We start from the raw sequence: 23301 nt of genomic DNA on the forward strand, positions 1-23301 counted from the left end.
ATTCAGGAGTCTCGGTCTTTGGGACAGGAGATCAAAGACAACAAACTAACATTTGTGGCTCCCACAGTTTACGAAAGCTGTGCGCCAGCTTCTTAACTAGTCTTCATAACCAATCACCGGGGCCCTGTCAGGGCAGACATTCTGTAGGAGAGAAAACTGAACATTAAGAGACTAGATGGGATCTGGGCAGTGGTGGTGCTTGCCTTAATTGCAGCACTCGGGAGGTAGAGGCAGATGGATCTCTGAGTTCGAGGCCAGCCTAGCCTATAGAACAAGTTCCAGCATAGGCCAGGCTGGCCTCGAACTCAGAGACCATGGAGGGGACCTGCCTCCATCACCATCATTCTCATCACTTCTCCTGTCCCTCCTTCACACAAATCAAAGGCATATTTTTTTTTTTTGTTGTTGTTGTTGTTCAAGAGAAGAGACAATGGCTGCCAATGCCTGACTGCAGTTTTAAGGGACCCTCCTCTTCCCCACGTCTCTCCTCGTTCCTGTCCCCAAATAGAATAGGTGGCAGGAAAGAGGCTAAGGATGGTTCAGTAGGGACCCCTCAGCATCATCTCGGATAAGCCGATGGCATGAAGGTGACCCTGGGTAATCCTGGGGCCTGGTGTGGTTCTCAGCATTGTCCTTCATGGTCACAGTAACCCTGTGAGGTTGTGCTGCCATTGTGCCCATCTTCAGGTGTAGAATCTGAGGCTCAGAGAGGTGAGGGTGCCACTGATGGTTGCTAGGATTACCTGGATGTTCTGACTTCAGAGGGACAAATTTCCTCCGCTCCCTTGAACAGTTCTTTGTCCTGTGCTGTGAAATTAGCGTCCAGAGAGTCATGTTCTTTGATACCTGCTACTCTAAGTATGCTTCATATGTCCCAGCCATCTGCGTCTCTAGTGTCCTCAGGCCTCAAGCTTCATTCTTTTGTTTGCTTGTTTGGGTTTTGTTGTTTGTTTTTTGTTTTGTTTTGTTTTCTGAGACAGGGTTTTTAGCCTTGGCTGTTCTGGAACTGACTTTGTAAGTCCAGGCTGGCCTGGAACTCAGAGATCTGCCAGCCTCTGACTCCCAGAGTGCTGGGATTAAAGGCTTGAGTCAGTCACCACTGCTCAGCCCAAGCTTCATTCTTAACAGGGCTCACACTTGGATCTCCAGAGATCTGACCCTTCAGCTTTCTGCATTCCTCCCTCACACTCTGTAGCTAGCTTAGAACCACAGACTTCCCCACAGGGCATTGCCTTTTGGGGTTATTATAAACTGAAGAAAGAATGCAGGTCTAGGGTGGTATGGTATATGGAAAGAGGCTGGGTGCTGCTTAGGTTTCCGTGGCAACAGCCTCCTCACTGCCTCTGCCTGCTGCCTGAGAGCTTGGGTGACAAGGTGGGAGAGATAAACTATTCTCTCTTTTCCTCCCACACCTGCCCCACAGGCCAGAAGCCAGAAGGAGCTGAAACCCTGAAGTGACCAGATTGCTGGGTGGAACCCCCATTCCCAACTCCAAGCTTATGCCGAGAACTCATAGCTGAAGGTCTTCTTTCCCCTAGGCCAACAGTAATCCTCTCTCCAAAGCCTAAAGGTTGTGGATTCCCTGAGGAGGACGCCATGTTTGTACCTCCAGGGTCTGCATGGGAATTGGCAAGAGTAGGTGTTTGATGACTTAGATTCATCATGTGTGTGCATGTGTGTGTGTGTGTGTGTGTGTGTGTGTGTGTGTTTTCATTTTCTGCGTATGAATGTTTTGTCTGCATGTATATCTATCTGTGCACCACACGTGGGCCTGGGACTCATGGAAGCCTGACAGAAGAAGCTGTCCAAATCCCTGAAGCTGGAATTACAGATGGTCGTGAGCTTCTGTGTGGGCCCTCTGGAAGAATAGCAAGGACTCTCAACCCCTGACCCATCCATCAACCCAGTCCCAGATCCATCTTGCTCGGTGGATTGATGGGCAAAGCAGGGGTCCATCCCCACTTCCTAGCTACCAGTGTTTATTTGAACTTCTTGAAAATGCTATATTCAGAGTCCCCCATGGGTCTTTGTCAATGTGGTCCCCTCTGCTCCCTCCCCCCTTACTCCCTTCACGGTGCTGACTCCTGCACCCTCACATCTCAGCTGTCAAAAAGTCAAAACATTTTCCCTTTAAGAGACACAAGTCGGGGGTGGGGGTGGGGATCCTGTGGAAGTGTTGGGGGAAGGATAGAAGGACCTGGAGGGGACAAGAACACCACAAGAAGACCGACAGCGTCAACTAACCCAGGCCCATGGGGACTCACAGACACTGAACCACTAACCTAAGTGCGCGCATGGACTAGACCTAGGCCCAGTTATGGAGCTGATGGACAGCTCAGTCTTCATATGGGTCCCTTAGGAGTTGGAGCAGAGGCTGTCACTGACATGGTCATGGTTGCCCGCTATTGGATCACTTTCCCCTAGCTGGGAAGCCGTGTCCAGCCTCAGCAGAAGAGGATGAGCTTAGTACTAATGCAACATGAGGCAGAGGAGGATGGCAGGGGGTTGGGGGAAGACAACTCCCTTCTCTGAGAAAAAGGGGAGGGGGAATGAGGGGAGAGGGTGGGGCCAGAAGGAGAAGGAGGGAGGGGGCTGTAATCCTTATGTAAAGTGATTAAACAAATAAAGAGGAGAGAGATAGAGAAGACACCAGCAAAGCTGGGTTTGGTGATGCTCACCTGTAATCCCAGCACTCGGGGAGGCAGAGACAGGCGGATCTCTGTGAGTTCGAGGCCAGCCTGGTCTACAACTAGAGTCCAGGGCAGCCAAGGCTACACAGAGAAATCCAGTCTTGAAAAAAAAAAAAAGACCTAGCAAAGAGAGAAGTCTCTGGGTGGTTTATACTGCCTGTAACTCCCCCTTGAGAAGGTCTGATGCCTTCTTTAGGCCCCTGCACTCATGTGCACATTACGCCCCCCCATAATTAAAAGTGTAAATCTTTAAAAATGAATACGTAAATAAAAGACAGAAAGAGATGAAAATACAAGCAACAGAACGGTGCAAAGGATCCCAGGCTGTTTGTCTAAGCAGAAGGCTCCTAAGATGATCTCTCCACCATATCTATTCCTTCACAGCAAACCTGTAGCTGAGCGGGGGCTTCAGTTCTGACGTGGACCCTCCTTGGAGAACTGCCTCAGGTGGGAAATGTCTCCTCGGACTGGGGTGTGTGTGTGTGTGTGTGTGTGTGTGTGTGTGTGTGTGTGTGTTTGTGGGTGGGTGGGAGTTGTGCTTTCGCCTTCCAGTACCTTCTGCTTTGACATGGGCTCCCCCAAGTGGTCATTGTCGGAACTGCAGCTTCCGACAGAAGCCAACCTCAAGCTGGGCACTAACTCAGAGGGCAGGAATGTGAATTTTCCTGGTTTCCTTTCTTTCTCAAGGTGAATCTCACTGTGTCCTTAACTCCTACTATTTTAGCAAGTAATTTTATTTCTTCGTTGATACTTTTGCATATGTACACAGTGCATCTTGATCATATTCATTCCAGATTCCCTTTCACAGTCTCTCTGGGACCCCTTCAAACCTTCCTTCCCTTCCTCCATATCCTCCTCTTTTTTAAACCGCTTCCTGCATAGGCACAGATGCGGGCCCAGCCGGCTACAGCATGGGTAGCCTACCAGTGGCCACACCCTTGAGGAAAGATGCTTGCCCCTCTTCCAGCAGCCATCGATTGCCAACAGCTCTTCAGCTGCCAGGCCGGAATGCTTGATTTTATGCTGGAATTGTGGAAACCATAGCTGCTGTGTGTTGTGGGGTACACTGGCCATGCCATGTCCAGAGGACAGCATTTTAGAGCGCACACACACACACCCAGCATCCTCTGGCTCTTGTTTCTTCCGTCCCATCTTCTACAACGTTCCCTGAACCTGGAGAGTTCCCGTAGGGCTCACTGCTTCGGCAGCCACTTAGTCTTGGCAATCCAGCCAGTTCTAAGAGGCCTCCCTGCCTGCTGCCCACTGCAAAAGGAAGCTGCTTCTGCCAAGGTTAGGAGCAGCAGCAATCTAAGGTCTAGCCCTACTCTTGCTAGTTAGCCCAGTTCCCAGAGCACCTCAGCTCCTGCTCTCCATGGACCCCCGTCCTTCCCTTCTGAGCTTCTGAGATGACAGCTCCGTTCCCCCTGAGACTTTGCATCCGCCTCTCCTATCACAGACTTCACACGCTGCTGCCCAAGATCCAGGCATTGATCTGTAGGACTCACAAATCTCCCAACAGCCCTGCGAAGTGTGTCCGTTGCTGTCACCATTCTTACTTGACAGATGGGGAAACCAAGGCATGGAGACCTCAAGTGCCTTACTCAAGCTCTCTGGGCGTGAGGTAATTGTCAGAGCTGAGGTCCAGTGTCACAGAACCCACAGAGTCTATAGGCACCCCCACTCCTCAGCCTCCTCCAGGAGCAGCCCCTCAGAGCAGCTGTTTCTCCCCAGTGCTGGCCTGTGGTGGAGAGCTGTCCTTTTCACTCTTCCCTACAACTCCCAGGCTCTTCTCTGTTCCCCACCTAAGCCTTGTCTTAGGTTGTGGCACCTCTCCTTGAGACAGTTGTCCTCTGTTCCCCAGTCACTGGCTTCTCCCCTGACCCCTCTCTGTAGCCCTCCTTCAGTGATCTGGTTCTTCGCCTCTGAGAGCTGCTTAAGCTGGTGGCTTTTGTCTCATGCTGACGACCCCAGGCTGTGCTCTGGATTCACATCCAAAGCTTCTTCCTCTGTCTGTTCCTCCTCCTCCTCCTCCTTGGTTTTTGTTGTTTTGTTTCTCTTTGTAGCCTTGGCTATCCTGGACTCGCTTTGTAAACCAGGCTGGCCTCGAACTCGCAGAGCTCAGATCTGCCTGCCTCTGCCTGGGATTAGAGGCGTGCGTCACTGCGCCTGGCCACCCACAGCTTCTTAACATGTTCAGCCAAACTATTGATGTCACCGCTGTGTACTCCATTCTCCTCTTTCCCCATCTTTCCAGCCAATGACAGAAACTCCATCTTTTCTTTTCTTTTCTTTTTCTTTTTTTTTATACAGTTTCTTGAGCTACAAACCTCAGAGTCATCCTGACTTTTTCTCCTTCTTTCATCTTCCCCATCCAGTCTGCCAGGAACTCCTACTGGCTCCATGTCCAAAGTGGCCAGCCTCTTTTCACTACCCTCCGGTGGCCAGTGCAGCCCAGGTTGTTGCCTGGATCTCTGAGGGTCCTCTCTTTGCTTATTTGTTCCTCCCCCCCCATCCCCAATCCAAAAGATCCCTTGAAACTTAGGTAGACCCATGCCACTCATACCTGTCCTCTCCATCCCATGTCCAGCCACAGTCTGTCTGTCCCTCCACACACTGGGAGACCTTGGTCTCTGTTTAGAAGCCTGCAGTGTTCCCTGACACTCTCCCTGCTGTTCCTCCCCGCTGGGGTACAACGAGGAGGGCTTCTTATTTTACCACAGTCATTGAGGTACAACCAGCACACATACAGCACAAAACAGTTGGTCATAATGTATTGGAGTGAATGAGTGAATGAATGAGGCTTCTTCTGAGTGAGAACAAAGAGACTCTGGGTAGGGGAAGGTCTGCCTGAGACTGCTTTGTGTCAGGGCATCCCAGGATGCACAACGGCATTGAATGAGTGTGGACCTGGATGGGTGGGTGTTGGTCTTCTCTGCTCCGAGACAGGAAGACAGGGAGTTTGCCAGCTAGGGAGATAGCTCTCCTCATCAGTCAGTGAAGCATTCACCTCAGAGGCATGAGGCCCCCAAGCTCAATCCCTCAGAAGCCACGTTAGACCATCAGGTGGAGTGACCTGTGGTTGTAATCCCCACGCTGGAGAGGCAGAAATCTCTGGGGTGTGCGGGAGAGCCAGTCTACCCTAATTGATGGGCTCTAAACCAGTGAGAAACCCTGTCTCAAAAGAGATGTAAAGCATTCCTGAGAATGACAGCCAAGGCTCACACACGCAAACACACACACACACACACACACACACACACACACACACACACACACTAAATAACATTAGACAAGGAGTTTATTGGGTCAATCCCCTGCACCAGGAATTCTGCATCCTTAGGGCTTCCCTTTCTCAGACCAAGCAGTACAAAATGAGGAATCACTCAAGGATTTAGGGCTTACTCTGTCTACAGTCATGGGGTTTAGATAGTTGTAACCTCCTGGTATAAGGCTGGCACCTCTGAATGGGCCAGCTCTTCTCTCTGGATGTCATAGTTCCAAACCCATAACTGGACCTTGGGGTTCACGTGTCCCCCAGCCTAGTTGACTGTGACGCCCTCAGTGCATGTCTCCATACTGCCCGGAAGCTTTCTGTGTTTCGCAGAGTGGGGAGCGGTACCCGAGTCTGACTGAGACCCTGCCTGAGGGCCCGAGTGTGCCCAGGATGTCTTCGTCTCCAGAGGGAATGGGCCCAAAGCTTCGCAACATGACGGTGAATGAGTGTTTCCAGTCCCGGAGCACCGTCCTCCAGGGGCAGCCCTTTGGGGGGATCCCCACTGTGCTCGTACTCAACATCATCTTATGGGTGGTAAGTCTTGGGTGCCATGGGAGACGCGCGCGGGGTGGGGTGGGGCTCAGCCAGGGATAAGCTGTGCAACTCCGACACGGAACACGGTGGGAATCTCAGTTGTCCAAAGGACACCAGCCACAGCGATTGTCAGGCCTAGGTGGCCCAGGTGGGAGGGCTTTGGGGTTGGAGGAACAGATAGTATTTCTGGGGTTCTGTCTACACCATTAAAAAATAAATAAACCAGCTCATCGCCTTTGGGCCTTCCTTCTCCGTCCCCTTGCTGACGCTGTCATGGGAGAATTCTTGTTTAATTGCTCTAAACACACCTTTGGCCCCTCCATTTCAACAAGCTGACCGTTTACTCTGTCAGGAGATGCCCAGTTCAAGGGGACATCTTCTCCCAAGACAAAAACCTATCATCCGATTGGGAAGGACCACCCTCTAGACTTCAGGGGTAGGGCATCCCCCATGGGAAAGCGGGGGGGGGGGGCGGTGCTGAGGGAGGTGTATGCAAAGTCTTCTGTTCCATTTGCTTTTTCTTTTTTGGGTCTGCAGTTTGTGGTCGTGCTGTATTCCTTCCTCCGGAAAGCTGCGTGGGACTATGGGCGCCTGGCTCTGTTGATACACAATGACAGGTGAAAGGAGGCAGGATGGTGAGCGTCCTGCTCCCTTGGGAGGCGCTGCCTGGTGCCAGAGCTGCTAGGAATGCCTTATCTGCCAGTGGCATCCTGTCCCTTGGCTTCGGCCCTGCACTGACCTCGCTGAAGGGACAGGAATGCAGAAGGTAGCCATCTTTGGGCATAGAGCTATGTTTGTGTCTTAAACTTTTTGGAAACCCACAGCTGGACTCTGAAAGTTCCTTGTGCACCTGGCAGCAGGGGTGGTTCTGTTTAGACCCAGAGCTGTGAGTCCGGCTTAGAGGCTGAGGCCTGCAGCTCACAGCTCTGCAAAAGAGCAGCTTCTGTCCCTTGGCTAGGGGACAGGGAGGGAGCAGGGCAGGCGTCTGAGACCTGTCTCTCCTTTTCTACCTCCCTGCTACCCTTCCTGGTGGGCAGCCTGACCTCGCTGATCTATGGGGAGCACAGTGAGAAGTCTTCTCCCTCAGAGATTTCCTTGGAGGTGGAACGAAGGGACAAGGTGAGTGTGGGAACGGTCTGGGCCCCAAGGGACCTCTGCCCCTGGGGAAGGCCGTCATGGTTCACACAGTAACAAGTGCTTCCTCAGCCTCCCTAGATTCAGTTTTCCTACCAGAAATACGGAAGTATTAGCCATCCCTAGATTCTACCTTAGGTGTATACAGGACAGTGATGAAAAGGGAGGACAAGAAAGGCTTGTGATATCGAAGGGTGGGAACAGCACTGTGAATAGTGGTCAGGAGTGGCTTTGGGCAGAACGTGACGTCTGAGCATAGATTTGATGGAGAAGGGGGGTAGCGGAGCAGCTGCCTGTGTTCCTCTTGACCACCATAATGCCTGTCTCCACCAGCCTCATCAGCTGAATAGACGGTGGTCTTTTGCCTCACCTCTCCGAAAACTCCTCAAATGTGTCATCATCCCCTGCCTCCACCAGAGCCCCAAGGCTGTCCGTGGCTCTCTGCCATGCCTCTAAGCCCCAGTGGTCTCTCCTCAGTCCTCATCTTAGCCTGCCTCTCAGAAAGAAAGGCGTGTCCAAACTGTAGGCTTCGGGCTGCACTGTGTCCCAGGGTAGCTATGAGTATGACCCAACTCGTTTGTAGGTGACAATGTTATATCACAAGAGCAAAAAAAAAGTGTGGCACACTTGCCAGCATCTTTCTGCCTTCAACAGGTACATCCGTTGTGTCTGTGACGTGCTTCATGAAGTTTTTGTTTGTTTGTTTGTTTTTCTATCCCTCTGACCCCTTTGCAGAGTCCTCCACTGTCATAGTTCCCTGATTGCCCCAACCCACTCCCTCTATCTCCTCTGAGTCATGGCATCTGTTCTCACAGCCTCAACTGTCATCATTACAGTTCTAACTAAAAGTTTCCTTCCTGCTAGTCCTGAAGGTCTCCAGTCTCTTTTCTCCAGTGACCTGGAAAACAGCTCCACATGAATGCCATTCAGGAACTATGTTTACAACATCCCACGACAGCCTCCACCCATCCCTGATCTAAGCCCTTTCTTGCCATCCCCTTGCCCTTACCCAGGCACCTGAGCATGGCCCGTTCCTTTGCCAAGTTGTGTTGCTTTTATCTTCCCAATCTTGCTCCTCCCCAACCAGCCCTGCCCAGGCCTCCACCAGTCTCTCGCCTGGATGACTTCTGCAACTCCAAGTAATCCCTTGAGGTCCTCCCTTGTTCCCATTCTATCCATCTTCCATCTGCAGCCAGAGCCATGCCTGTGAACTGAGACCTTGCTGTCCCTATTCCTGCTTTCAGTATCTTCCTACTGCTTTTCCAATCCATCACAGATGTCTTTCTTCCACGGCTTGGTAGCTAGCTCCCTTGCCCCATATCCCACCTGTGTCTCCACAGTTGCTCTTTCCCATCCCAGAACCTTCCATGTATTTCCCCCTCCTCCTTCCTTCTCCAGCAACCCTTTTCTGAGTCCCCTCACCATATGACCCTGACCTACCCCAACCAGTTGAAGTTCATAGCTTCTGTTTTCTGCTCATGGAGAAAGCATTCCTTTTTTTTTTTTAAACATACCTAACCCTGTCTGGAATGACCTGTGTCTGCTTCCCACAGTCACCCCAACATCCCAGCACCCAGTCTCATGTTACAATTAGCATAATACAGATCTTTTGCCTGTGGTGAGTTGGGAGCACATTCCTACTGTGGCCACCCCTTCAAGAGACCAGCTCTTCCTCTGGTCACACTATGCCCCATCCAATATATGAAGGCTCAGGGGTGTCATCTGGCTCTTGGAGGCTCAGGGTCAAAGGAAGATGGTGACACTTGCCTCGTATTGTGGCACACAGGCTTATTTTCAGACAGATTGCCCTGTGTCTATGTGTGTGTATGTTTTGCAATGCTAAAAAGATTTTTTTTTCCTTAAAAATTAAAAAGCCTACCATCAGCCTAGATTCCCCAGGAAGTTCTAAGCCAGGTTGGGCTATAGTAAGACTTTGCCTTAAAAGCCAAACAAGGAAAGAGAGAGAGAGAGAGAGACAGAGAGAGAGAGAGACAGAGAGAGAGAGAGAGAGAGAGAGAGAGGAAGAGAGAAGGGAAGACTAAGACGGGAAATCATTACGGCAGGAGGAGGTCAAGTGCGGGAGGTTAGCGCATAGGACAGCACAGCTCTCAGCCAGGCGGTCCCGCTGGAGTGCTCTGGCAAGTCAGGCACTTGTTTCCCCTCTGTAGTGAGGGTGTGGAGGATGCGGTCAGAGAAACCTACGCTCTGCCAGTGCTGGCACTCAGTCTCCTCAGCTGAGTGGTCTCCTGCAGGCTGGTGGCCCTTCCCTGTGGGGTGAGCTAAGAAGAGAGGGGGCGTCTTCCTCCCTGTCTTCCTCCCTGGCTGCATTTCAGTTACTTTTCTGAGGGCTGTTGCTTTCAAGGACATGGTGTTAGTCACAACTTAACAACCTACAGGGGAAAAGGTTTTTTTCAGGCTCAGTCAGATTCCGGGGGGGTCCAGTCTACGCTCGGCTGACTCCTCTACTGACGGGGAGGGGGAGAAGGAGAGGAGAGGGACATGATACACTCTTCAAAAGTGTGCCCTGCTGCCCTATTTTCTCCTCACCTTGTAACAGCCCATTCACCTATGACTACCGATGGACTGACCCATGAATGATTTTAGCACTCTCACATCTTCATAGCGCCACCATCTGGGACCAAACCTTCAACCCATGAGCTTTAAGAGGGAGGAGGTGTCACTTTATACCCAAACTTGGAAGGTGGGCCTTGTGCCAAGAAACAATTGACTCTTTTGCCTGCCCTTGCTACTTCCTTTTAGGGAAGACCTTTCTCCAATCCCTGTGGTTCTAGAGATTTGCCAGTCAGGTAGGCCCACCTAGTTCACAGAAAAAGACATACACAACCAAAATGGGGCCAGTCCAGAGATGCAGCTTTGCCCAAATTTTTGCAAACCTTCTGGGACCCTAAGAGAATTAAAGACATAAAGGCACTTAACTGACAACCACCCCTGGCAACTGAAAGCCACAGGCCCCAGTCCATGCTCATAGAAAGCCTTCCCAAGCTGACTCCCCTCTCGGGGCTCCCCACAACATTCCCAGGCTGAGGCTGAGGCTGAGGCTGCCTTTCCATGCTACCTAGAAACTCCAGACAGCAAGATCCAAGAGAAAGGCACCTTCCACAGCAAGACACTGAGATGCAGGCTCGCTCAAACTGGTTTTACAACAAAAGGGTCACTTAAGGCTCAAGTTTGGGGAAATTCAGACAAACAGCTGCTTCAGGCCCAGCTAGATACCAGAAGTCCAGCATTGCCGATAGGGTCCTCTCTCCTCTGAGCTGGCTTTGTTCTCAGGCTGTCTGCTTGTGGCATCAAGACACTGCAGAGTCCATGGCACTTAGGCACACAGAAGGAGAGAGACTCTCCCAACACTCATATCCATCCTAAGAGAATTTTAATTAGCTCCTTTTGGGTCATTTTCCCAGGGGCCAACTGATCATTGAAGGCAAACTCATATTTGATGGACAGCACTGGACCACAGGTGTGGGGGAATAGGGATTTCTCAGGAGGAAGCAACAAGAGACAGAGAGGAGCAGCAGCCATCCATCCAGGGTTCCCTCTGGCCCTCCTTCCAAGCCCCATTCCCTGCATTAGAATGGCAAGGATGTCCACTCACTTCCAGGGAGACAGCTCCCTCTGTGGAAGGAGACCCCTCACTTAACCCTTTGCTGCCTGGGTCCCCACAGCCAGGCAAAGTAAGCCAGGCTGGCTTTTCTCACAGTTTCTCTCCTCTTCCCCCAGGGCTTCTGTTCCTGGTTCTTCAACAGCATAACCATGAAGTAAGTGCCGCTGTTGGGGATTTGGTGGGTGGTGCTGTGCATGGGGGGGATGAAGGGGCGAACAGCAGTCCCTCCCTGGACAATGGGCCTGAGTGATGAGCCCTATTCCGCTTCGAGCCTCACGTAGTGTAGATCAGCAGAGAGTCCTTTTCCAGGCTGTAGCTGATGAATGGGAACTGAGCACAGCTCTCTGACCATGACACCTCTGTCTTAGCCGCCGGGGAAGGACCCCATGTGAAAGCGGGATAGTTATTCCCATGAGTGCAAAAGCAAGCCTGTGGACTCTACTCCAGGAAAAGCGATCCTACTTTGTGCACCGACTGGTTGGTTTCTGTGATCACCACACATCATATTTGTCTAGAAGGATCAAATATCTGGAGCAGAAGGGCAGGTGTCCCATCTCTGAGCCTGGATCCTTGTGGTCCTTGGTCACCTCACCGGATTTCCGTAGAGCCAGAGCCCAAGACACATGTTCTCTCTCATTTCTCCAGTACCAGTTGGATACTTCAATTGAACAGACATGTGTTAGAGTGAGCCTTGGATGCACCCTCAGTGCGGAAAGTTTCAGACACACATATGCATACTCATGCATACAGGGACATACAATCAGACACAGGGGCACGTACACTCATGAACTCTCATATCTGCAACCATATACACTCATACATACAGGCATATACATGTATGCACGCAGGCATGTACACTTGTGCATACATACACACACACACACAGATGGGTCACCTAGGGCAGGATCAGCAAAGGTCCCAGGGAGGACTGGCTGAGAGAGGAAGAGGAAGTGGCCTCTTCTAGGGTATGAGTTCACACAAGTCCACACAGGCGTGGCTGGCAACCTTCAGAGAAGGATGTCGACCTTAGCCGATGTGGGTCTTAACCATCCAGGGTAAGCCTATGTTCAAGTGCAGAACGTATGTGTGTGTGTGTGTGTGTGTGTGTGTGCGCGTGCGCGTGCGCGCACGCACAGCTTTTCCTTGCCTGTGCTCAGTCATATATAATCCTGGGATCTCTCTGAAAATTATCCATCTCCTGTGCCCACAGTGTCTTTTCTTGCTAGATGACACCTGCTGTACAGGGTGCAACCTCACCACTCCTTAGAGACTGTATTCATCAGGGTTCTCTAAAGGAACAGAATTTACAGAGTGACTCTCTCCGTGTATAAAGTGTGGCTGACAGGCTGTGGTCCAGCTAATCAAAAAATGGCGACCTATGAAGGGAAGGTCCAAAAATCCAGTAGTTGTTCAACCCACATGGCTGGACGTCTCAGTTGGTCTTCAGTATAGGCTGGAACTCCTGAAGAAGTAGGCTCTAATGCCAATGAAGGAATAGACTTGCTAGCAAGAGCAAGCAGGCAAAGAGAGAGTTTCCTTCTGCCATCTCATTTATATAGACTGCCAGCAGAAGGTGTGGCCCAGATTAAAGGCGGATCATCCAACCTCAAAGCTCTACCATTCGAAGTGGGGTTTCCCACTTCAGATGATTTAAGAAAAAAAAAATTCCTTACCGCTGTGCCCAGCCATTTGGGTTTTAGGTAATTCCGGATGTAGTCAAGTCGACAACCAAGAGCAGTCATCACAGGGACTAAGTACTAGCAGCCTGGGTGGCCCTGCTATTCTACTCTCCTCTGCAAAGGCTCCTGGCCTCCATGTGTCTCCACACCCACCATTCCTGGTTAGGCCTTTCTGAAATGCACCTTCAGGAGCCACCGGACACTGTCTTTCCCATCTGGGATCCCAGAAGGCACAGGAAGCTCTTGCTGGGTCATGAAAAGCCTGAACTGTGCCTGGAACTGTGACCTCCACTGGGGGCTCAGTATGACCTTGGCCTCCACTGCTCCCCCCTCCCTCACCACAGTCCCCAGGAAGTAAAGCAGCAGCTGTATGGTGCGGGGCAAGTGCCAGCTCCTCTATGCTGAGCTGTATTGTGGGCCAGTAGAGGGCAGTCTTTTAGATGTCTTCACTCCTCTGGTTTTGCTTTGTTAGATTATTAAGCCAGAGTCGCTGTGTGCAATATCCTTTGCAGTCTGCTCAGAGACAAAGGCCAGCAAGCTTCGCTGATAGATTCTTTGTAATGGGTGGTTGCAACCGGTCGTGCAAAGGGGCATTTGAGGAAAAGAGAAGGAATTCCCACCAGGAGGCTCTGGACAAAGTGTGGTTTCTGAGCTGGGATTTGAAGGATAAAAAAAAAAAATCTCGAAAGAAGTAACTTGTGGAGGACAGGTCAGATGGAGGGGCCGACGTGAGCAAGGTCGGGGGTGGAGATGAGCAGAGAGAGTGCAGAAACGGTGCCTCGTCTGGAATAGCTGGAAGCCGGGCTGCATGGTGAAGGGAGAAGGTGGAAAATAGTGCCAAGGGATCCGCTGGGACTGCGCCTGCCATAGGAGACTGCTGGGATTTGACCCACGGGCAGGGATGTGGGGGTGAGCAGCAGCTGGCAGAGTCCATAGTCAGGGTGAGTTGCTAAGGAGGCTGTTCCGGTGGTCTGGGTAAGAGGGGCCTTTGACCTGGGTTAGAGAAGTGGACAGGGCAACAGTGGGAGGGAATCATGGGGCAACAGTCAATAGGTTTTAGTTAATTAATTATCTAGAGGCAGGCTCTCTCTAATAGCCTTGGCTATGTAGCCATGGCTGTTCTCGAACTCACTATGTAGACCTCACCAAATCGGCCTCTAATCTATCTATCTATCTGTCTATCTATCTATCTATCTATCTATCTATCTATCTACCTACCTATCTACCTATCTATCTGAGGCAAGTTCTCTACATAGCCCTACATGTTGTGGTACTCATTATGTAGATCAAGCTGACCTCCAACTCATAGAGATCCACCTGCCTCTGCTTCCCAAGTACTGGGATTAGAGGCGTGTGTCACCATACCCAGCTTAAAACGCTGTTTGTTTTTTTTTTTTTAAGACACGTTTATTGAATATCTGTTGTTTTCTTGCATGTATATCTGTGCACCACTTGCATGAGTTACAGACAGTTTTGAGCTGCCGTGTGGGCGCTGGGAAGAGCAGCCAGTGATCTTAACCTCTAAGCCATCTCTCCAGCCTCCATGGCCTGGCTTTAAGGGGAGATGTGGAGGTCTTGTTTCTGTGGAGAATAGTGAAAGCAGAAGGTGGGAAAGGGAACGTAAAATGATGGCATGTGAGATGAGCAGCCAGCGGTTGAAACAACAGCACTGAAGCTTAGGAGATGGGTCAGAGCAGAGGATTTAGACTTGACAGATGGGCACTTAGAGACTGCAGCTGAAGTGACAGGAACAGATGGGTCACCTAGGGCAGGATCAGCAAAGGTCCCAGGGAGGACTGGCTGAGAGAGGAAGAGGAAGTGGCCTCTTCTAGGGTATGAGTTCACACAAGTCCACACAGGCGTGGCTGGCAACCTTCAGAGAAGGATGTCGACCTTAGCCGATGTGGGTCTTAACCATCCAGGGTAAGCCTATGTTCAAGTGCAGAGCTTCCTTTCCAAGAGATGGGTGAGAAGAGGGAAGTGAGATATTAGAGAGACCCTGGAGGAAAACAGGACGACAGAGTATTTAAGGGAGTCGCTTGGTTTGTTTTACAGTAACCTACACACACTTGAATCTGGCTTGAGTTTAAAGGGGAAGGAATGTCAGAAGAGAGAAGGACGGTAGAAACTGCAAGTCTACAAGATAAATGGAAGGAAGGGTCGAAATTAAAGCGGAAAGAATGAACTGTGCAGGGAGAAAGGGATGGGAGCTCATTCTGGGGAGTAATAGAAAGAAATGTACAGAGAAGGATCCTGGGCTGCAGGAGGCAGGAGCCCTGGGCTGGAGGCAGGAACCCTGGCCCAGGAGGAACTCTTGTTAACCTTTTCTGGCCCAGCCCTCCACTCTGTCAGGAGGGTCTCTGGGTATTCCCTCTCCACCATTGGACACACAGTTCAGACCTGCTTTTCTTTCACAAGATCAGATCAGACACCCCAAGCCTGCAGCAAGACAGGTTCCTTGTTCTCCAATGCTTTCTTCCTCAATTTTCAAAGACCCCGTTCTTGGGACTTAGTTCTCGAGTCTAGGGCAAGGACATGGGTTAACTACTCAAAGAAGGAATATCAGGAGCCCTGAATAAGTCTCTACATTGAGATACTGAACACCTCACAGATGTGCTTTTTGCCACAATGTTTGAAAAATAAAAATCTGAATCCTGCACTGGATATTCTAGAATGTTCTCCAAACTAGAATGCTTGAAGGTGAGAGTAACCAATGAGCCTTCCTAGAAGGTAGGTGTGGAAAATTAACAAGGAGACCACATGTTTGTGAGCACGTTTGCATGTGTGTGGCTGTTCATGCTCCACCTACCCACGTGTGTGTGTGTGTGTGTGTGTGTGTGTGTGTGTGTGTGTTTCTTGTGATATTTTTTACCATGGGTTTTACACCCTAAGACTCTTACCTGCTCACCTATAGGCCCCACCAATAAGAGTATAACTGAGTTTCCACGTTCTTCATTCCTCATGGTGGGCACCAAACTCCGTAACAACTTCTGAGGGGATAAACCAACTTCAAACCTTAACCAACACCAAGAAAAACTTGCACAAGAAACAAAGGGAAATTATTCAAAATGCTTAATTAAATGTCAGAGCGCCTGCTGTTTTGGTAGAGGACTCAGGTTTGGTTCCCAGCACCAACATCAGACTCTAGCTTTCGAGGACCCAACACCCTCTGGCTTCCACCTGCACACACGTGGTATAGACACAACCTCGCAGAAGGCATGCAGAAATGCACATAATAGGAAAAATCTCTAAAAATCTTCTTAGGTTTGGTGAGATTATAGGAGAAAGTTTTCCTTCATATTTTCCAACTCTTGTACAAGAATCTGTTGCTTTTATCCTTTTGCTTTAAAAAAAAAAAGATTTATTTTTATGTGGTCTTTTACCCCCATGTATATCCGTGTGAGGGTGTTAGATCCCCTGGAAATGGAGTTACAGACAGTTATGAGCTGCCTTGTGAGTGCTGGGAATTGAGCCTGGGTCCTCTGGAGGAGCAGCCAGTCCTCTTTAACTGCTGAGCCATCTCTCTAGCCCTTGCTGTTTGTTTTTGAGACAAGGTAACCCAGGCTGGCCTCGAACTCACTATGTGGTTTAGGTTAACCGTAACTCCTAATCCTTCTGCCCCTACCTCCTACTTTGCTAGCTGACAAGCACCCCCCCCCCACACACACACACTATGCACTGACATCTATGGAGTCTTACCCATATCTCTTGATGAGCGTGTCATATCTTTGCTTGATGTCGCCTAGGAGTGAAATTGCTAGGTCATAGAGTGTGCCTCGCTCTCAGTAGCTGAGGCAAGCTGCTCTCCAGTGTGTCTGGCCAGTGTGTACACTCAGTTTCCGTGGAGGGAAGCGCCCAGCATCCTTGCCCTCCCCTACACTTGGCTACTGTTTACTTCCTCCTTTGGGCCAGCCGGGCAGTGTGGAGTGTTAATCTTGTGTTTCAGGTATTGCCTTTGAGTTGAAGGCACTGAAAAACAGAGGACTTTTTTGAAGGGGCACACCTGAATCGTCAGTGGTGCTTTTGCTGTGTCCATTGCCAGCAGCACCGAAAGCCTGGAATGGTTGTCCCCTCCCCCCCGCCCAGCGGTGGCCACTCTGGCGCCTGAGGAATGCTCTCGTTTATGTCTCTCGCAGGGACCAGGACCTGATCAGCAGGTGTGGGGACGATGCGCGCATCTACATCATGTTCCAGTACCACCTCATCATCTATGTCCTCATTCTCTGCATCCCCTCCCTGGGCATCATTTTGCCCATTAACTACATTGGAACTGTTCTGGGTAAGCAGCGCTCAGCAGTCTGCTGGCCCTGAGCCACTCACAGCTTAGTAAGCTGGAGAAAGCTTGGTCCCCACCGGTCTAGAAATCTGGCTTTTGGCGCTCTCTCTGGAAGGCAGTTGTCACGTGTCCTTAGGCAGACCATACCGAAGTTGTCCCCCGTGTGCAAACTGGAGACAAAACAGCCTTGTTTGATTCGGGGCCTGAGAGGCTACAAGCTCATAGCTCAGCCTAGAACTGTCTATAAATGTCCCTGTGTCATTGGAAGACGTGTGACTTGCTGGAGAGGCTTCTGACCCCTGCGTATCCCCCTGTGTACCCTGGAGGATGCAGCTCTGGATATGCAGAATTTGTAACAGGGCAGCTTGGCTCCTGAGATAGAAAGACCCTGGCTCCCTCAGCTTTTGCCCACATTTACGCCCACAAAAATGCCCTCTCCCAAGCTAACCAAGCATTTCACCTTCTAAGTCCCTTTCTTCCACTGTTTTAGTCATGGAGGGAGAGGCATGCCAAGTACCTGATACTCTGTGGGAGCTCAGAGAAAAGCAACTGTGTCTTTCTCAGAACTGTGGGAGGGACAGAGGTGTGGGAAGGCTGGTGTCCAGTGATTCTTTCCATGTCCAGGTAGCAGCCAGTTTTACCTCATTCCTCAGGTCTTTCCTGTTTCTCCTCAGCCAGACGTAGATCTGAATGCATTCACCGTAGCATTTTGAGTATGCACAGGATTGCAGCAGGGGTTTTTTCCCCCAATATTCCAGATTCTCATTCTAAGCCCTAGCATGTGGTGATGATAGCACAAGGCAGGAATTTTGGATGTTCTGTGAAGCCGGGAGCTGTCTGAGCAGATTAACACAGGTGGCCAGAGGGATCTGCTTGGTTTGAATGTGACAAGTGTCCCATTTCCTGGAGTTTAGGCTTCTCGTCGGGACTGTGGCCAGCATTGCTAATGCCATCAGTCTGACGGTGGCAACGCTGCCAGCTGGTTCCCTCAAAGCTAGCGTGCTGGGTGTCCGTGACATGCCAGTCACGCTCTGGGGATTCCCCTCATATGCTTGTTCTCACATTTGAGAGCAGAAGTCAGCACCACCCGGGAGGACGATGCTTTTGCTGGAAGCTGGGGACAAGTCTGGGGACCAGAAGGAAAAGCAGATGTAGGCAAGCGTCTCTAGACCGTTGGCATTTGTTCGGGAGCCTCGAATTCGTTCGCCACCATTTTCCCCAGCAGTATAGAAGCCAGGATCAAGGCTGGCCCTTTCTTCTCTCTTTCAGACTGGAATAGCCACTTTGGTCGGACCACCATTGTCAATGTCTCCACAGAGTAGGTACCTGATCTCCACTCCCATTCTAATGGTTGGGCACTGGTGGGGAAACACGGGCCAATGTGTTGTTGCCCAATGAATAGCTCTGTGTTGACGAGGCAAGCCTGGTTTCTGCGGAATCCAGGTTATGAGTGGGATACCAGAAGCTGCATTCTCCTGATGGGGCAGGACTTTCAATGCCTTAGTTTCACCATCTTTCATGAATGGAACTACCTATGCTTGGCCATTCCTGAGGAATGTATGTCTTAGTTAGGGTGACCATTGCTGTGCTGAAATATCATGCCCAAAAAAGCAAGTTGGGGAAGAAAGGGTTTATTTGGCATATGCTTCCACATTTTAGTCCATCGCTGAGGGAAGTCAGGACAAGAACTCAAACAGGGCAGAAACCAGGAGGCAGGGAGCTGATGCAGAGGCCATGGAGGAGTGCTGCTTACTGGCTTGCCTCCCCGAGGCTTTCCGAGCCTGCTTGCTTAAAAAGCCCAGGATCACAGCCCAGGACGTGGCACCACCCACAATAGGCTGGGCCCTGCCCCATCAATCATTAATTAACAAAATGCCTTACAGCTGTATCTTAGGAAGGCCTTTCTTCAATTGAGGTTCCCTTCTCTTAGATAACTCCAGCTTGTGTCAAGTTGGCATAAATTTAGCCAGCACACTCAGTGTATCTGCTCCTGAGAAGGCCTTGGGGCAGGGTGGGAGTGGGGCATATTTAAGATGCAGCATCCTTGACAACATGGAGTTCTAGCTCAAATAATGGGGTGAATCACCAGCCCACCAGTCTGGGCTTCTGGTAGCCACAGCAAGACAAAGGAACCAGATGATGGTTCAGGCTTCACTGCTGCCATCTGCTGTCTCTGCATCTGGGGAAAGCCTTGGCCCAGATTCAGTCCTCAAGTACGGGAAACACCCTAGGACACAATCCTCTGAGTTCCTTCGCATGTCCAGGCCAGGAGCCAGCACACCTGCTCGGCTCCCTCCTGCCTACCTGTGCTGAGGCTCACTAAGTGGTTTGGCCAACTTCCTGAGCAAACTCCAGAAGCAGTAGCCCTGGGGTGTGAGTGGTATCCATCTCACCCCGTCCCCACCCGCCTCCCACCTCCACCCGCTGCCTTAGGCCTCAGAACAGACTAGCGATGCTAGAGCTCTCTGAGCAGCAGAATGTAGCCACAGAATCCTCTCCCCTCCTCCACCAGCCAGCTCTGTCCACCCCAGTGTTGCCAGCAGGAACGTAGCTACAGCACCTCATGAGCCAGTCATTCTGGGGTGCCTCATGTCCCTTCCCAAGAAGTGGAATGCTTTAGAGCAGCATAGGGCCTTCTGTGTACACGATTCTACACCGCACAGTGCTGAAATGTTCCTTAAGGAACCTGCCCTTGCCCCAATGCAGAATTTGAGTGGCCAGGCATCTATTTAGGTGGGCAGAGGCCTGTGGTAGGTCAGGCACTGAGACAGAAGGAATAGACTCAGCCTGCCCTCCTCAAGCCATATCATTGAAGCTTCCAAATAGTAATTCTGATCAGAAACCTTGCGATGGCCTCCTGGGAGCTGCAGGCAAGGGTGGAAACAGAGCCCAGTGGCCATCAGCCCTCAACTCCAAGGAAGTGGGACTGCCTGGCCCTCCTCCCTCTGCGTATGACCTAGCACCTCCTCACACAGCCTACTCGGTATCTGTGAGGTGAGGGCTGGCTCCCCATGTACAGAGGCAACTGTGGCTCCCCTCCCAGTGGCCTTAGGCAGGTTAGCCACCGCCCGGGCCCTCCTTTCCCTGTGGGTGAAATGAGGGGGGCCTGGTCAGGGAATTACCCTGAAGGATCTGGTGAGAAGATACAAATAAAGAGCTAAGTCCAACTCTGGATTTAGTCCACTGGAAGTCCCGTTGGGGGGGGGGAGGGTTTGAGTCTGAGGATACCATAATGGTGGGAGAGTTGGCTGTGGGTACTGATGGTGTGACAGGGGTATGGCAATGCTGTGAGGCTCCCAGAGGCCTGCAGCGCATATGAGTAGCATGTTCCCTTCTCCTGGCAGGAGTAGGTTCCTGTGGCTGCATGGCTTCTTCGCTTTCATGTACTTCCTCATCAACTTTGCCCTCATGGGTCATCACTGCTTGGGATTTGTGCCAAAGAAGAATCTCAAGGTGAGTGTATGAAAGGCCCCTCTCTCTCTCCAGCTTCACAAAAGTGCCACGGGGTGGAGGGCCTGACCCCAGCAGGAGCAAGCTCCCATTTGCCCTACCCGTGTATGCTCTCTCTCTACTTCCCCTGCCCTAGTATCCCACTTGCTAAGCCATGAAAGCCCCTCATACTGGCTGGTAAGTAGCTGCTCATGGCTGGCTGCCTGCTGTCCTCCACCCCTGTAACCCTAGGAACTCTGAGAGCTGCCTTAGAATGTGTGCCATAGGATTTTCTCAGCCAAGGGGGTGTGAAAGTTGGGAATGATTCTCACCGTTGTCCAACTCTGTGGCTGAGGACTGCACTTGGGGATTTTTATCTCTTCTTTTTTATTATATTGTTTTTAAGTGTGTGTGTGTGTGTGTGTGTGTGTGTGATGTGTGCCTGTATGCTCACATGTATGTATACTCGCTCACAGAGAGTCCAAACAAGAACATCAGGTGTCCTACTCTCTCACTCTCCTCCCTATTCCTTTGAGACAAGGTCTCTCGTTGAACCTGGAGCTTGGCTGGCTGCCAGCAAGCCCCTTCCCAGCCCCCCCCTCACCGCCATGATTGTCCTGTCTCTGACTCCCCACAGTGCTGAGGTTACAGGAGAACTTGGGCACATCTGACTTTTTTTTACATGGGTTACTAGGAATTTGAACTCAGGTCCTCATTCTTGGGCAGCAAATGTTCCTCAGTCCATTGAGCCCATCTCCCCATGCCCAAGTCTTCATCCCTTAACCTACACATACCTTCAAGGCAATCTCAATGTTCAGGTAGACCATAGCCTCTGGAGTGCAGAGCTCAATGCTGAGGGGATACGAGTGGGCAGCTGCTTGGGCCAGAACCCTGAAAAGGGTATGGCCTTTGAGTTCTCTGAGCTCTGTGCGGAAGGGCACACATGGGAATGAGCATCCATGACGTCATCCTTAGCCTGTCGTCATTTAGTAGAGCAAGATCTTACTCCTTCGAGCCTGCTGGATCTATGACAGATTCACTTTCGCCTGCCCCAGCGTGTAGATCCACACACCCTGAAGTCACCCCAAGCGCGTCAGCCAGCCAGGACCAGAAGCTGGGACACCCAGGTGCTTCAACTTTCCTCGTGGTTTCCAGAGGCTGATGCCGAGGTTCTCATATCTTGTAGTCGATTATCAGACTGCCATCTTGAAATTGATAGATCAAGAAGATGTTATCCACCAACAGAGTCAAATAGGAAGTCTGGGCAAGGCGCCCCCCCCCCCCCCCCCCGCATCTTCTCAATCTTGCTGTGTTAGCTTTCCATTACTGTAACAATGTTCTTGAGGGAATCAGCTTAAGAAGAGGAAAGTTTTTTGTTTGTTGTCTCTGTTTTGATTTTATTGCATACTCGGTGGACTCCATTGCTTTGGGGCCTGTGGTAGGAGCAGGTACAGGGGAAGGTTACTCACCTCAGGGTGGCAGGGAAACAAATAGAGACGAGAGGAGGGTTGACATGCCACAGTGCCCTGTGAGGGCCGCATTGCCATCGACCTAACACCACTCACCAACCTCCTCCCAAAGCCTCTTACCTTTTCCTGTGGCGGTAGGTGTTTAAACACTTGGGCCTTTAGAGAACATCCCAGATTGAGACCATTGCACTTGCTCCCAGCTCCAGGCCCCTAGAATGCTAGGATTTCTCTGTCAACGTGAGAAAGGTAGGCAGGTTCAAGGAGACTGGAGGTCACTGTGGGGCTGCATCAGCTGCAAGGGGGCACACATGACCTAGGACAGAAGGTGTGGTCCTTCCCCTTGGCCCTGGCTCTCCCTTCCTGACCTCAGCTGTCTGGCAGGGGTTCCCGGCCGGAGCGCACAGAATAACCAAGGCCTGGTTTGCTGATCTGGGGGCTGCAGGATGTTGGCAAGCAGCTCGCTTAGCAGGGAGGCTCTAAGAAGCAGGCAGCTTAGTGGGTTTCTGGGCCACTGAGGATCCATTTATCTAGCATAAAACGTGGAAGCACAGCCTTCTCTCCCCCAACCCCAGATCACGAGGACACTGATGATCACCTATGTACCCACTGAAATCCAGGATCCAGAGATGATCAGCAAGCACTTCCAGTAAGTGGGAGGGTGGGCTGTGTCAGACGTCATCCCCCCTCCCCAGTATCCCCTGCTGGGTTCTCATAGGAGTGCGTGCTGGCGCAGGATGCTAGGGCTAGGGACATTCCTGGTGTTGTCCTCAGCTCAGGATCAGCCTTTCAGAATGGAGAGGACTGCCAAGGCTGCAACAGTGTTGTAGAGGCCCTTGGAAGACATGGGTGAGAGGCAAGAGGGGCCATTTAACTTTTTCTTGTGGCTTCAGCTGCTCAGCCCGGGGAGACCCTGCATCCCTGTCTTGGATACAGTGTCTCCAGTCCCCTGTAGTGTCCCTGGATCCAGAGATTCTACTCTTTGTCTCTCAAAAGTAGCTCCTTCCCAGACCCTTATTGTTTTGGGGGGCATGTCCATACTCTGTTCTGAATGATCAATAAAGGACGTGGTGAGTCTCAGATGACCAGGGTTTGAACCCCAAAGATAACTCAGCCTTAGGGGCAAGGATGGATGCCATTCTGAGAGGCGAGAACCCCCCGACAGCGGAGCCTCCCATCCCTGTGGATTGTGACACC

General features: G+C 51.1%; 1 protein-coding gene across 8 annotated transcripts in view; it reads left to right on the forward strand.

The window, feature by feature from the left end:
* Positions 1 to 23301, forward strand: part of Tmem63c (transmembrane protein 63C) — a 64454-nt gene that overhangs the window by 21655 nt on the left and 19498 nt on the right. For 4 of the 8 annotated variants that reach the window (XM_060387914.1, XM_060387917.1, XM_060387913.1 and 1 more), the window contains exons 3-12: positions 3075 to 3137; positions 6295 to 6498; positions 7036 to 7115; positions 7536 to 7617; positions 11371 to 11408; positions 17070 to 17212; positions 18479 to 18527; positions 20554 to 20662; positions 21694 to 21765; positions 22680 to 22753. In XM_060387914.1, coding sequence (XP_060243897.1) covers positions 6355 to 6498; positions 7036 to 7115; positions 7536 to 7617; positions 11371 to 11408; positions 17070 to 17212; positions 18479 to 18527; positions 20554 to 20662; positions 21694 to 21765; positions 22680 to 22753 — 791 coding nt within the window. In that variant the 5' untranslated portion in view covers positions 3075 to 3137; positions 6295 to 6354. Of the gene's footprint in view, positions 1 to 1423; positions 1636 to 3074; positions 3138 to 6294; positions 6499 to 7035; positions 7116 to 7535; positions 7618 to 11370; positions 11409 to 17069; positions 17213 to 18478; positions 18528 to 20553; positions 20663 to 21693; positions 21766 to 22679; positions 22754 to 23301 lie in introns of all 8 variants that reach the window. The other 4 variants (XM_060387919.1, XM_060387915.1, XM_060387918.1 and 1 more) reach the window with 2 other exon arrangements.

Source organism: Meriones unguiculatus, chromosome 7 (genome assembly GCF_030254825.1).
Source record: "Meriones unguiculatus strain TT.TT164.6M chromosome 7, Bangor_MerUng_6.1, whole genome shotgun sequence".
In the NCBI taxonomy this organism is placed as follows: domain Eukaryota; kingdom Metazoa; phylum Chordata; class Mammalia; order Rodentia; family Muridae; genus Meriones; species Meriones unguiculatus.